We start from the raw sequence: 13636 nt of genomic DNA on the forward strand, positions 1-13636 counted from the left end.
ATTACCAACATCAATCAAAATTCAACTTAAAATTCTTGCGGAAGAAGAAACAAGAATTAGAAATGTGATTCTTGATATAAGCAGTTTGATGGTTGGGATCTAATACAGTATTATTTTTTATTTAATAAAAAGAATAAACTGACACTCTTTTTTTTTTTTTTAGTCGTTTTTGCCTCCTACGGATCCATGGACACAGAAAATTGCAGAAGCACACAGACTAGCGTGAAAAAATATAATATATTTTGATATCAGTGCAAGTGGGTTAATCTTGTGACTCACAATCATAATTTAGACGAAGACTATCTTCCCTTTTCTCCATAAACAATAATCATAAGCTTTGACATTGTTAGCAGAACATTACTTTGAAGATCTGGGCATCAAGCAGAAAATTAATGAAGTCAAATTCCAAATAATAATCAGCAACACATAGTAAGTTCACTCATTTAACTCCAATAAATGCCAAATCAAAAGGAAAAAGCATGAGTTGAAATGAACAAAAAAGAAAGAAAGAAAGAAAGAAAGTCGAGTATGAAACAAAAGAAGTCATTGTTTCTGTCCAAAACAAGAAAGAAGCAATATAGAGTCTGATTTTATTGACCACTTTCCATTAAGAAAAAGGGTATTTTCTCTGTATTATGGCTGATGGACTCTGTCTCCAAGCATGTTATTTCTTATCATGCTGTAGTGGGAAGCAGACGATAATGTTTATTGGTACCAAAATCTACCGCCAAGAAATACCCACTTTATCATTCTCTATAAATGTTTCACCCTCCATTGAAATCTGACACACTTTTTCTCTGATAGTTCACCTTCTGCTCCACAATCTCAAAAAGCTAATCTAAAGTTGAACCCCACAAGTTTCAAATCCCATTCCATGCCATATCCCCACATTCCTTTTTCTTCGTTAGGTACTTACCATCAAGTTTCATGCTCAAATATATATATATATATATATATATATGGAAGGTTAAATTCTCATGTGAAATCAAATCAGTGATGAGAATGCTTTAGGTCTGAAGAAAGAAAGAAGAAATGAGGGTTCTGCAAAAGCTCCGCCTTCTGTTCTTCATTGCAAGTCGTGTTTCTATGATGCTTCTTCTTCCACATGTGAGCTCATCCACAGAGAACATGGAAGCTATAGGTGGTCATTCTAGCAGCAAAGACAACAGCATCAAGGTATTCATGTATTTTTTTTTCCTGCATTTTCTTCTAAGTTTTGAATCTGGCATTTTAGATTCTTGGTTGGTTGTGATTATGAAGATGAACCCTAGGCTTGTGTTCGAGATTTCATTACATGGATTTCTTCTGTGGGCTTCAATGGGATTCTTGATGCCTGTGGGTATACTTGCAATCAGACTGTCTAATAATGGTGGGGCTAATCAAAGAAGGTTCAGAATGATTTTCTATGTTCATGCAATTCTGCAGGCAAGTCCTCCCGAATTTTCTCCTCTGTTTCCCCCTAAATTCTCACTTCCCTCTACCTCAGATTTAAGATTTTCTCTGCGATCTATTAGCTTTAATAATTATTCACTTTCTAGTACACAGTGTATATTTATTTTACCTTGTAACTTAATATTAAAGAGGAATGAGGGAGGATTGCACTTTAAATTAGATTACTTGGGTCAGTTTTCCTGAATCTGATGATGGGCTTTATATGACAGTGAAAGAAACAAATTTGTGTATTTATTATTATTTTTATTATTTTCATTATTATTATTATTATTTCATACCTGTTTTATTTTATTTCTTTGTATAGTACCAAATATGTTCTAAAGAGTGACAGATTCCTTATTCTCAAGTATTTTATTGAGCCAAAGTTTATTAAGTCAATATAAAGTCAGGCAAGGGCTAACTTCTTGGACTATAATAAATGCTCAGAAGACCAGGAACACATTTTTTTAATAAAATAATTTTCTGCAGGATTGAAAGCTTCTAGCTTTCTTCATTTGGTTTTGAACTAGAAGGGTTTGAAGAGAACCCAATTTAGCTGTTACTAAGGTCCTACCCAAAGTCTGAGCTCAAATATGATTAAAGCCAGAAGTGAAAATCTCACCGTTAAAGATCAATAACTAAACTTTCTATTAACTTTTTCATTGCACTGATTATATTTGTCTTTGGCATATAATAATATAGTTTTATTTTGTATTGAACAGAAGGTTGCTGTAATTGTTGCCACAGTTGGTGCAATCATGTCCATAAAAAACTTCAACAATGCTTTCAACAATAATCATCAACGAGTAGGGGTGGCTCTCTATGGTATTATCTGGCTTCAAGCCCTTCTCGGTATTTTTAGACCTCGAAGGTAAATTAATGAATTGTCACTTTCTGTTTCAAAGATCCCTTCAACTCAGCAAGTTAGATCACTTGTTGCTGAAACATAATCTTGATTTGCCCTCATTACTCAATTATGAGACTTTGATAATAGTATGTCAATGACCACTTTAGAAGTTTCAAGAGGCGATTCAAGACTAATTTAACAAATAGTACACACTTGAACATAATTGGAAGTTCTCCCCCAGAAAGTTGGTTGTTTTGGGAGAGAATCATTTTAATTGAGTATCACATTGCACAGATTATACTACAAAAAGCCTATTTTTGGATTTGGGAAATTACCCTTAATTTGGGCCTGACAAGTTCAAACATGAATTAGTCATAGATTGAGAGACCTAGTAATAAGTTCATGCCCTGTAAGGGCCTGTCTCCTTGTACACTGTGACACTTCATAGATTCTCTACAAGCATTCTTTATAGAGCAATTGAACGCCAACTTTGACTCCAGGTATTAGACACTTGGGTGAAAAATCTTTTTCCAAACTAGCTATTGACTGTTGAGGTAGGATAGAGAATAGCTATCTTCAAATATCTCATTGAACAATTTACCCTACTGCATTTGATGCTTATGTATCAATATTTCAGGCCATTTTTTGTCAATTTTAAAAAAAAAAGCTCAACATTTTCTAGTGTCATCATTCTACATGATTGGAAAGTTTCAGTAATCAAAGTCATAATAATCTTTCCAGGGGATCTAAAAGAAGGAGTGTATGGTTCTTTCTGCACTGGATACTTGGAACTGTGATTTCCTTCCTGGGAATTCTGAATGTATATATAGGCTTACAAGCCTACCAAGAGAAGACATCAAAAAGCATAAGAATATGGAACATACTGTTCACTATTCAGCTTGTTATCATTATGTTCTTCTACCTTCTTCAAGACAAATGGGTTTACTTGCAGAAGAAGCAAGGAGTGATTTTGGACAATGAATGTCAAGAAATTTCTTCAGATATCAAGCAGAAGGAAATGAAAGCTGAGTCTTGTTGAGAGAGACTTTTACTTTTATAGGTTTAAACTATGTGAAAATTCTCGAATAAGTTGATTGTTTTTAAAACTGGCACAATCATTTAAAGATTGTCAGCTACATATTAGTGAGTTAATTCTTTTTTGTAATATATTTGTATTTGAATGTGCAAATTTGTGAACTTAATTTAAATGTCATTCATCTCATGGAGATTACAAAAAAAAAAAAAAGATGCAGCTAATTTGTGAGATGTTACGCTCTGTTATCTTCTGAGATTTCTAGTTCATGAGGACTAGAAAGTAAATACAATACCCAAAAGTTCACTGGGTGAATATATATTGAATTTGGTATACAAGAAAATACTTTCTAGAAAAAAGATAATAAATGCACCTAAAAAGAAATAAGATGGGTATATTTTCTTTTTTTAGAAAATATTTTTCCACCTATTGAACAAGTTGGATTTGGACTCACCAAAACCAATGCAATTATATTAGTTCAAAAGGCGTTTATAAAATATTAGTCATTTTGTTCTCAAACTGATATCAGGCACATTTACAAGGTATGTGTTGTATGTTTACTAACTTGACTAAGTAATTTTGAGCTTTTATTTTATTTTAACAGAGAGTAAAATTTAAAGAAGGTAAATATTTACAAGAAGTAGCTGATGTTATATGTATGTATATTTTTAAAATCCTTCAAGCAAAAGAAAAAAATATCCTTACCTCTTCAAGTTGATAAAATAGGAATATATCTCCTCCAAGTAGTTATTTCTTTTGATTTGTTTACTAGGAGGATGATAATTAGATCCTAAAATTTTAAATTACTAATAGTTAGGTCTTACCAATTTTTTTAAAAAAGTAAATTAAAAATATCGATTCAAATAATTATAAATTTTAAAATTTTTAATTATAAATAAATAAATAAATAAGTATCCTACATAATTTTTAGATTATAATATAAATTTGTATTTATAACAGTTTGAATTGATATTTATCATTTATATTTTAAAAACTTTTATTAGGAACTTCATTGTCATTGATTTAATTTTTTGAGATCTAACTTTCATTTCATTGTCTCTTGTTTATTTGAACTTCACTGTGCCTTTTATTTAAAAAAAAGGAAAAAAAGAAATATTCATTCAGATTAAGCGAAGCATTATGAATATTATTCAGATGTACGTGATATTATATCTTCCCAATAGTTTCTTAAAACCCTTATCATGCTCCCGCCTGCCAGTCAATCACCGGATTACAAAAGGAGAGAGGTATGCAACCTAACTTTTAGAATATAAAAGCTGAAATGACATATGAATCTCTCTAAAATAAGGGATAACAATTTAATTTTATAAAATATAATAATGACTGTAAAATTTTATATAATTTCTTTGAAATTAAATTTTCAAAAAAAATATTTAGTACTCCTCTACAATTTAAAAAATTATAATTTTTTAAATTATTTTAGTTATTAGCGAAATCAAACTTGTAAATACTTATGTCAAACTTGTAAATGACATAAAATTAATTTAACTTTACTGATTAAAAATATTGCTAATAGAAAGTTATTATTTTTTAAATTATTTTAGTTATTGATGAAATCAAACTTATAAATATTTATATTAAACTTGTAAAGCATATAAAATTAATTGTAAAGAAATAGTAAAGTAACTTTATATAACAATTTAATCTCAAAAAGTCTCTTGGAACATTACTGTCATTATCACATTTTGAAGGGCCAATTGTTATTTTCCTGTTTCTGAGAAATTTTTCTATCATTCTCCCTTATTAATATCAACCTTAATTAATAAGTTATCAATAACAAAATATCAATATATCTAAGTCTAACAGCAACAAGTTAGGGCGTTGTGCATGAAAAATAATTATTAATTAACTATAGTGAGAGGGCTTTTATTAACTAGGTCTCAACCCAACATAAATTTGCATTAATTTTGTTAGTGTTAAATGTTTGATAATTTGTAAAAAAAAAGATTATATATCCAAATAATAAAATTCACAATAAATTGTGTGTTTTTTTTATATAAACTATGACTATTATAAGTTATTGAGTTCTAATTTGTTTAGTAAGATGTGAGCCGACTGCGGTTAGATTAAATGAAACAGATTCAATTTTGAAATAAAATGTAAGCTTTAGTTACAAAATTTTTCAATTATCAATTTATTTTTTAAATTTTGATTTAAAATAACTTAATTCTTATATTTTTTGACTCAATAAAACTTCATCCCTATAATTTTTTAACTCAATAAACTATAGATATTAATTTGTACTAAATCAAAGTTCAAAAATTAAATTAAATTGATAATTGAAAGAAATTTAAATTAAAAAGCTAAAAATTATATTATCCTTCAATTTTTGTTGGGTTAATATGTAATTTGGATATTAAACTATAGGTCTAAGGAGAATTTGAATGTTAAACTTATATTTGGTACATTCTCAATATTAAATAATTAAACTTGAGGCAATTTTAACCTTACTACTAAATTAAAACATACGTTGGTTACTTTTGAAAGAAATGGGACATAATGTGAAATTTTTTTTAAATAAGGGTGTGAGAGAGATGGAGAGTGAAATTTTATACAAATGTTATATTAGATCCCATTTCTAAAAAGTAACAAGTGTTTATTTTAATTAAACAATAATGGTGAATTTACTCCAAATTTAATTATTTAGTGTTCAAAATATTACAAATACAAAATTAAAAGTCAAATTATCTTTAAACTTATAGTTCATGATTGAAATTATATATTAACCCATTTTTTTAAAGAGAAAATTGATATTCAAAACTTAAGAATGAAAATTATTTCTTCCCGTTCAATGTCAATCATATTTCACATATCAATAAAAATAATTATTTTTTATTTCCATAAAATAATGACGTGCCTTTTTTTTTTTTTAAGCTTAGCTAAGTGTCTAATTGGATTATATTTCCCATGTTTACATTAATTTGAAAAGACCAACAGGGGCTGGGTTTAATAAAAAAAATTAATCTTTGTTAATATAACAAATTAAAGTTCAAATTCTTGTCAGAAGAAATACCCATATTTGTTATTCGATTGTATTTTAAATAGAATTATTTTCAATAAAAAGATATATACGAACACTAAAATAATAAATTTAAAAATTACTAAATATTCTATATTTTAAGCTAAGTTTAAATAGGTAAAAAGAAAAAAGAAAAACTCTCACTTAGGGCCCTCAGAACATAGACATGTGCATTTAGAGCTCAATACAATTTGAAAAATCTTTGTTGACCCCTTAAATGGAAATATGTTTTAATAAAAAAAACAGATTTACCCTTCCTCTCTCCATAACTATACAAATGTTCATAAATTTTTAACATAATCTCTTGTAATATACAATTGGTTCAATAAAAATAATTTAATTTAAAATGTACAAATTGCGTAGGATGAAAGAATAATATATATATATACATAAATTTACAATGCAATGCTCATAAAATTTTAACACAATATCATTTAATGTACAATTAATCTAATAAAAATGATTTAATTTAAAATGTATAAGTTACACAGGATAAAGAAATAATAGAATATCTATAAATACATAATACAATAATCATAAATTATTAATATAATATTATGTAATTGACATAAAATATCTAAGAACAAATGTATTTTTTTAATTAAAATATATTTTCATTTAAAGCCTTACAAAGAATTTTCAGATCAGCCTTAAATGCAAAATTTTGTTCACTCCCAGCAGAAAATGTCCAACATATGGCCCGTGACAGTATTGGATAATTATATTAACAAATAAACAAAGATGCAATTTGATAAACGGGCGGTGAGGATTGCGGAATACGATGCCGAGCCAAGTAGCGCCTTTTAGGAGCGGAATACGATGCCGAGCCAGTTTTTAAGCACACACGAAGAAGAAAGATAGCACCTTTATTCTTCCCTGAATAAAGGCGATGCTAGTTCTCTCTCTCCATTTAGCTTCTTCAATAATGCACATAGATCAAGAACAAGAAGACGAGGTGGGATCTGCGCTGCGTTAATGGCGAAAGCTGCTAAACGCGGTTTGGATGAGAGGCCGCAAGATGATGCTCATCATCCTTACGCCTTTCATGTCTCTGGTCCTCGCAATTTCTCTCTCTCTTGGAGGGACCTCCTCAATTCTAGTTGGTCAGTAACCTTGTCAAATCCCCCTTCTAATCTTACTGAAAATCAGATGAATTTTACCTCCTTTCTTATAGGCTCCATTGCCGGTTCTTAACCGCACTGATTCCAACTTGTCATAACAAGTTTACCACTGATCATTACAGAATAGGATTGCGAACTACATGTAGGGTTCTGGAATGAAGATGTTTACAAATTAGGTGTTAACATATAAAAGGGTTTCAAGACTGAAGGAACTATCACGAAATATAAAAGACAGGTGGAAATGAATTTTTTGTTACGGAATCTATTTGAATTATAAATGGATGCGATATAGTTAATCAACTAATGGATGCTATATATTGCAGATCGATTTACCCTCTTGATCAGTGCAAGAACATAACTGTACTTCATATGGTATTAGGAATTTCCTGTGTCAAGTCTTAGAATTTCAATCAATTTTGAAAGATAAATGGATTTTAGAGTATGAATGTAAAGAAAAATGCTTTACCAATTGAGTTCCTAAAATGTTTACTTGTTGCTTATTAAGGAAGGAACTATCACCGAACAGAAAAGAAATGTGGGAATGAACTCCTTGTTGCTGAATCTGTTTGAATTGAACTAGGTGAAACACGTTACAGAGAATCGATAAGTAACTTCTTATTGATCTTGATCCTTTTCTTTTAATTTTAATTTCTACTTTCAGCTCTTTCTGGGTCTTTGTCTAGTGTGATTTTGTGACAAGAATCACAGAGAAGTTATAATTTGTTGGGTAAAATATGAAGAGTAAGTTACACTTTGTTTTCCAAATATGCACAAACTTTCTTTGAAAATAAAATAGAAGTTTGCATACTCATGCCAGTACAATTCAAAAGAAATCTATGTAATTTACTCTTTTGTTTTCAAGAGAAGTTTGCATAGATTTTTGAAAATGAAAGGGAAGTGCATGCAATTTTAACAAACCTCAATCAAGTGCCGTTTAATTCACTTAACTATAAATGATGATAGTACATACAAAATAAAACGTGCTCATATCTGTTTTAACTTTCGTAGAAAGCCCGGAATTTCTTATATTTACCCTCCATTTATCATTATTCTATTGAAATGTTGATCTATCAAAGAGAAACCAACACGGCATCACTTAACTAGCTCATGTAATAGTATAATATTTTGTCACTATCAAACAATTCCTTCCTTCCTTCCTTTTCAAGTGCTTGCCCTGTTTTTTCGTTTGGTTTTATTTACTGTATGCATCAGAACATGACAAGTATTATCTTGCTACTAACCTCAGCAGGATCCATTTCCTCTTCATTCATCATCTTCAAAACTCACGTGTTTGCACCAAAGTTTCATTGACACCTCTTACATCTTTTAATAATTTCGGCATGTGTGTGTGCTGATTGGTATTTTATACGCATACAGGAAGGATGAAAATTATAAGAGAATTGTCATTGCCTGTTTTATACAGGCAGTTTACTTGCTCGAACTTGACAAACAAGAGAACCGAACAAAAGAAAATGCTTTAGCTCCAAATTGGTGGATCCCCTTCAAGTACAAGCTCACTCAAACTTTGATTGATGAAAGAGATGGATCGATCTTTGGTGCAATATTTGAATGGGATCAACGTGCAGCAATGGCTGACTTGTTATTAGCTAGACCTAGTGGTGCCCCTAGGGCAGTTTTAGCACTCAGAGGAACATTACTCAAAACACCAACCATTCGAAGAGATATTGAAGATGACCTTCGTTTTCTTGCTTGGGAAAGCTTGAAGGGATCTTCTAGGTTTAAATTAGCTTTGGAGGTACTCAAGTCTGTTTCCAAGAAATACGGAAGCAGCAATGTCTGTATTGCAGGGCATTCTTTAGGGGCTGGGTTCGCACTTCAAGTAGGAAAGGCACTAGCAAAAGAAAGGATATATGTGGAGACACATTTATTCAATCCACCTTCTGTTTCACTGGCAATGAGTTTGAGATACATGGGCAAAAAGGCAGAATCGATTTGGAAGAGACTGAAATTAATGCTTCCTTCAAGTAGCGTTGAAGGCAAAACTCTGAGTGAAGGACTATCACATCAATCAACCAGCTTGAATACTTCTGGCTCTGGGCTGGGAAAATGGATTCCATATCTGTATGTGAATGACAGTGACTATATCTGTTGTTATTACACTAGTCCTGATGATGTCAAGGGCAGTATGGGTATTTCAAATGGGCAAGTTTTAGCAAAGATGTTTGTGGTTTCCAAGGAGAAACAGAAGTTCCTGGAGGCTCATGGCTTGGCACAATGGTGGTCAAGTGATGCGGAGCTTCAGCTGGCTATTCAAAATAGTAAGCTCATAAGCAGGCAGCTTAGATCTTTATATATGGTTGCAACTTCATGATTAACATTGGGAAAGCATCAGAGGAAATGGATTTTACTTCTTATTAAAAAAAAGAAAAGGAAATGGGTTTTACTCTGATTGTTTGATAAATGGTTTTTTTAAAATCCTGATAAGACTGCTTTCCGTGGATCGTAAACGGATAGTCAGATATTGATATTTCTTCTGCTTCATTATATTTGTTGAAAAAATTGTATGATATACCCAAGTCCATATGAGGTCCTTCTTCTGTCAAGTTCTCCAATGGAATTGTATTAGTGAATATTTAGGCGTCTAGAGCCATAAAATTTGGGCGCCTTTCAGTGGGAAGTTTCTGCCTGGGTTTGTCCTTAGAGGAAATGCCAAATTTATGAAGCTGTGACTTAAAAGTTGAACGACTAATTCGGGAGATTAATAGTTTAGCAAGTGAACAGAAAATCAAGGAAATTTCTTCGTCTGAGTTGACAGAAGTAGTTAGAACTGATTGGGATTTCCCCCATTTCAAAATTGGTAAGTTTAGACGTTTTTGTTATGTCCGTGCAAGTGAATTTACTGAAAATGATAACTATAGTTGGTTTTTGACATGACTTGCATATCTTGTGTTATTTGACTTGTTCTAAAAAAATATCTCCTAATTCTATTTTTTTAATATCTGGTATTACTGATTAATTTGGATTAGAGATAAACTCTTTCAATATGATTTTTCCCCCACAGAGCTGAAACCTTAAAGAATGTTGAGTATTTTGTCACTTAATCTAACCACTAATCTTTTTCCATACTAATTAAATTAATGAGTTATTCTTTTTAAAATATAAACTCTAGAGATGGAAATAAACGTAGCTCTTTTTAGCTTATTTACGTCTTAGACTAAAGAGGTTAGACTCAAGTCTATTTATAAATTTATTTATAGAAATAGGCCAAGCCTTTTTAATTAAAATCTCTAACTTGAAGGTTGTCAAATCAACATGTTTGATAAATTATAAAAGTAATGATTAAAATATTTTTTTAATATGTTAAGTATGCTTTGATTGAGTTGAAGCCTATTTAAAGACTTTAAAGATCTAGCTTTTAAGCCTATTTAGAGGTTTACTTAAAAAAATTAACCTTTAAATAGGCAAGTCAAGCTTTTGGCAAGCTTAGACCTGAGTTTAGAAAAGGCCCTTGTACATGCCATAAACTCAAGCTTAAAGGCTGAAGTTTAGAAAAGGGCCTTGTATATGCCAACAACTCAAGCTTAAAGCCTACCGTACAAGCCAAGTAACTCCTAACTCCTTTAAGTCTTACATAATTGCTAAATTATATCTCGACTAACTAACGGATCCCTGTCAAAAGAAAAGGGGGGAAAACTTGATAGTGATGAAGGGAACAACTGGATTTATACAGAAGTGTACACTTTAGGATTATTAATTCCGTTTTCCTCAATAGAAACAACTATATAGAGTATAAACACTAAGAGCAAACCAGCAAAGAAAAATTCATGGCTGAAGTATTTTGGTTGATCTGCTATAAAAAGACACGCTATTATAGCAGTCCCCACAACTCATACTCATATGTGCTGACCTCTTGCTCTGGCTGTGCATAACAATCATGCAAGAAATCTCTTTCAACTTCTGCATCAAAAAGCTGTGTTTCCAGATTCTGATATGCCAAGAAATGGTCCATACTTTGGTTTGCCTCGGATCTTCCTAAGGTTGTATCATCCAGACATGTCTGGTTGTAGCAGCAGAACTCAGAAGATGAACAGGAGGTTGTTGTATTTGCCTCAGAAGAAGACGATGCTGAAACCTCAGAAGAATCAAAACTGGCTTCAAGTTCAAGGTGGTCTGTAATCTGAACATCGTCTGCAAGAATAATGCAATTCTGAGGATCCATTTTTGGTGCAGAAGAAGGTGAATATGAAGATGCTGATATGGTTGTTGAGCTTGCAGTATTATTGCCAGTTAGCTCTTGAACAAGCTTCTTGAAGCCAGAGCTGTGTGTGATGTAGACCTTTGGTCTCAAAGCCTTAATCAAGCTGCTCAATTGTTGCTTCTGGTTCTTGGGTATTTTCAGTGATGCTTCGCTTAGTTTCTTTCCCATGAAGACGATGATGATGATGATTCCAATGTTTTGCAGCTAGCTGGCTCCTTTGATATCAGCTCCAACCTCACACAGAAGTCCAAGGAGCCATATATGAATAAATAATCATTTTATAGGGAGGATGGGTTTAAAGATCATAACAGACTAGATGATGAAGTTGATGTTGATCCATTAAAAACAATGAATGTAATATAAATTAACGATTGTCTTATTAGGAGTTTCAATATTTCATAATCACTTGCCAACCTTGTATTAATTTTTCAAGATTTATTTACAAAAGAGGGAGAGGGAGATAGAGAGAGATTAATGCATAATAATGAGTTCTACTTATCAATATTATAGTAGTAATTGTAACGTTTCAAATTTCAATTGTATGATGTGGAATATCCATTGAAATAGGATCCTATTATTTTGTGTCTATCTTTTGCCTCACTCATTTAAAATTATTTCAAATGTGACTTGTGAGTATATTTTTATTATTGCTTTACTTGTCAACATCTTTTTTTTTAATATTGTTTCTCTATCTATCACTTTAAAAGATGAAAATGCTGAGTTTTGTATTTATGTGGAGATATAGAGTTGGTCAATTCAATAGGATGTTTTTTTTTTTTGGGAATTAATATATACATATATACACACACATTTTGCTGATATAGAATATAGAGCGTGAGGTAGAAGGGCATTGAGGGCACGCAGCTTACTGTTTAATTAACATTAAATAATGCAACTCTCGGCCCAAGTTGTTTCTGTGAAGGGACACTGTTATTGTATAATGTACAATATAGGTTTTTCACACCGGAATTTCCCTAGAATTTGTGTAAGGTGTTTTTATAGGCACAAGTTAGGTTTTTTTTTTTTTAATAGAGCATTATAAGTTAGTTTTGTATGACATAGAATGCTTAAGTTCTACGTCAAGTAGTATGGTGCAAAAGGTTTTTTCTCTCTGTTTTTTTTTATATAAAAAAATCAATAATAAAATACAATAATTGAGTAGTAAAAAAGTCTAAAGGACAAGGAAGGCAAGAAAGTAGATCACAAGAAATATCAAACCCAATCATGCCAAATAAAGTATTGAGCTTGTGGATGTCTTGTACTCAAAGTTAGAGCAAATAATATTTTAACAATAATCTATGAAAAAGCTTCTTGCAAATGCATTAGAGGAAGATGCAATTTTGCAAAGAGAGGATGTTATGGAGGTAAGCATTGATCTATGTTAAAGTAGCCCGAATACAAATGAAGTTGAAATAGTTGAATTTGTGATAATTGAACATCTCAACTTGATGTTGTGTGAAAATTTGAATTGCACAAAAAACAAAGCTAACCAAAGAGTAATTCCTCTAATCTTATATTTGGTCATTCTAACAATCCAAACCAAACGATTTGGTATTTTAGCACCCTAGTTTATCCTAGATAAGGAAGCAAAGTGATGACGAGAAGATTGCAATTTAGTCTACTGTGACCACTAACAAACATTCAACATATAAAAACAAGTCCAATGAAATTCTTTTACCACTTCTGCGAGAGGTAATATGATGCCCAATGAAAACCTACTTCATCAAAGAGGAAAAAGGGATAAAGTTTCAAACCAAACGACATTTACATTACTACAAGTACAACCACTAAAAAGATATGATATAGTTTCAGAGTCCATGCAACCAGAAACATATGGTAAGTTTTTTTTTTTTTTTATCGATCATAAGTTATACAACATTGTTATTTTGTTCTTATTTATCACATGATATCCTGAAAAATTTAGAAATACAACATTGTTATTTGG

At 31.1% G+C, this 13636-nt stretch overlaps 2 protein-coding genes across 5 annotated transcripts; both read left to right on the forward strand.

Moving 5' to 3' along the window:
- The first annotated feature begins 333 nt into the window (after positions 1–333).
- LOC129304175 (cytochrome b561 domain-containing protein At2g30890-like) lies at positions 334–3443 on the forward strand. 4 transcript variants are annotated; one of them, XM_054943862.1, is made up of 5 exons: positions 334–429; positions 995–1176; positions 1261–1425; positions 2154–2302; positions 3020–3443. In XM_054943862.1, exons 2-5 carry the CDS (start codon positions 1033–1035, stop codon positions 3315–3317), a joined length of 756 nt encoding a protein of 251 aa, XP_054799837.1. In that variant the 5' UTR covers positions 334–429; positions 995–1032; the 3' UTR covers positions 3318–3443. The 4 variants fall into 4 exon arrangements, with proteins under 4 accessions (XP_054799837.1, XP_054799840.1, XP_054799839.1 ...); XM_054943865.1 differs by having other exon boundaries at positions 355–429; positions 1012–1176; XM_054943864.1 differs by lacking the exon at positions 334–429 and adding an exon at positions 481–908 and having other exon boundaries at positions 1012–1176.
- Positions 3444–7198: 3755 nt separating this feature from the next.
- LOC129303775 (GDSL esterase/lipase At4g10955-like) lies at positions 7199–10362 on the forward strand. The gene is made up of 2 exons (XM_054943293.1): positions 7199–7454; positions 8850–10362. Exons 1-2 carry the CDS (start codon positions 7327–7329, stop codon positions 9802–9804), a joined length of 1083 nt encoding a protein of 360 aa, XP_054799268.1. The 5' UTR covers positions 7199–7326; the 3' UTR covers positions 9805–10362.
- Positions 10363–13636: the final 3274 nt, after the last annotated feature.

This window comes from Prosopis cineraria, unplaced genomic scaffold (assembly GCF_029017545.1).
Source record: "Prosopis cineraria cultivar Desert tree isolate PC_DT_omini unplaced genomic scaffold, ASM2901754v1 PC2, whole genome shotgun sequence".
NCBI classification, from domain to species: Eukaryota; Viridiplantae; Streptophyta; class Magnoliopsida; order Fabales; family Fabaceae; genus Prosopis; species Prosopis cineraria.

Coding starts and splice junctions, on each gene's coding strand:
- LOC129304175 (XM_054943862.1), top strand. CDS start 1,033: ATGAGGGTTCTGCAAAAGCTCCGCCTTCTGTTCTTCATTGCAAGTCGT. Junction 1,426..2,153: donor ATGTTCATGCAATTCTGCAG/GCAAGTCCTCCC, acceptor TGTATTGAACAG/AAGGTTGCTGTAATTGTTGC. Junction 2,303..3,019: donor GGTATTTTTAGACCTCGAAG/GTAAATTAATGA, acceptor TAATCTTTCCAG/GGGATCTAAAAGAAGGAGTG.
- LOC129303775 (XM_054943293.1), top strand. CDS start 7,327: ATGGCGAAAGCTGCTAAACGCGGTTTGGATGAGAGGCCGCAAGATGAT. Junction 7,455..8,849: donor GACCTCCTCAATTCTAGTTG/GTCAGTAACCTT, acceptor ATACGCATACAG/GAAGGATGAAAATTATAAGA.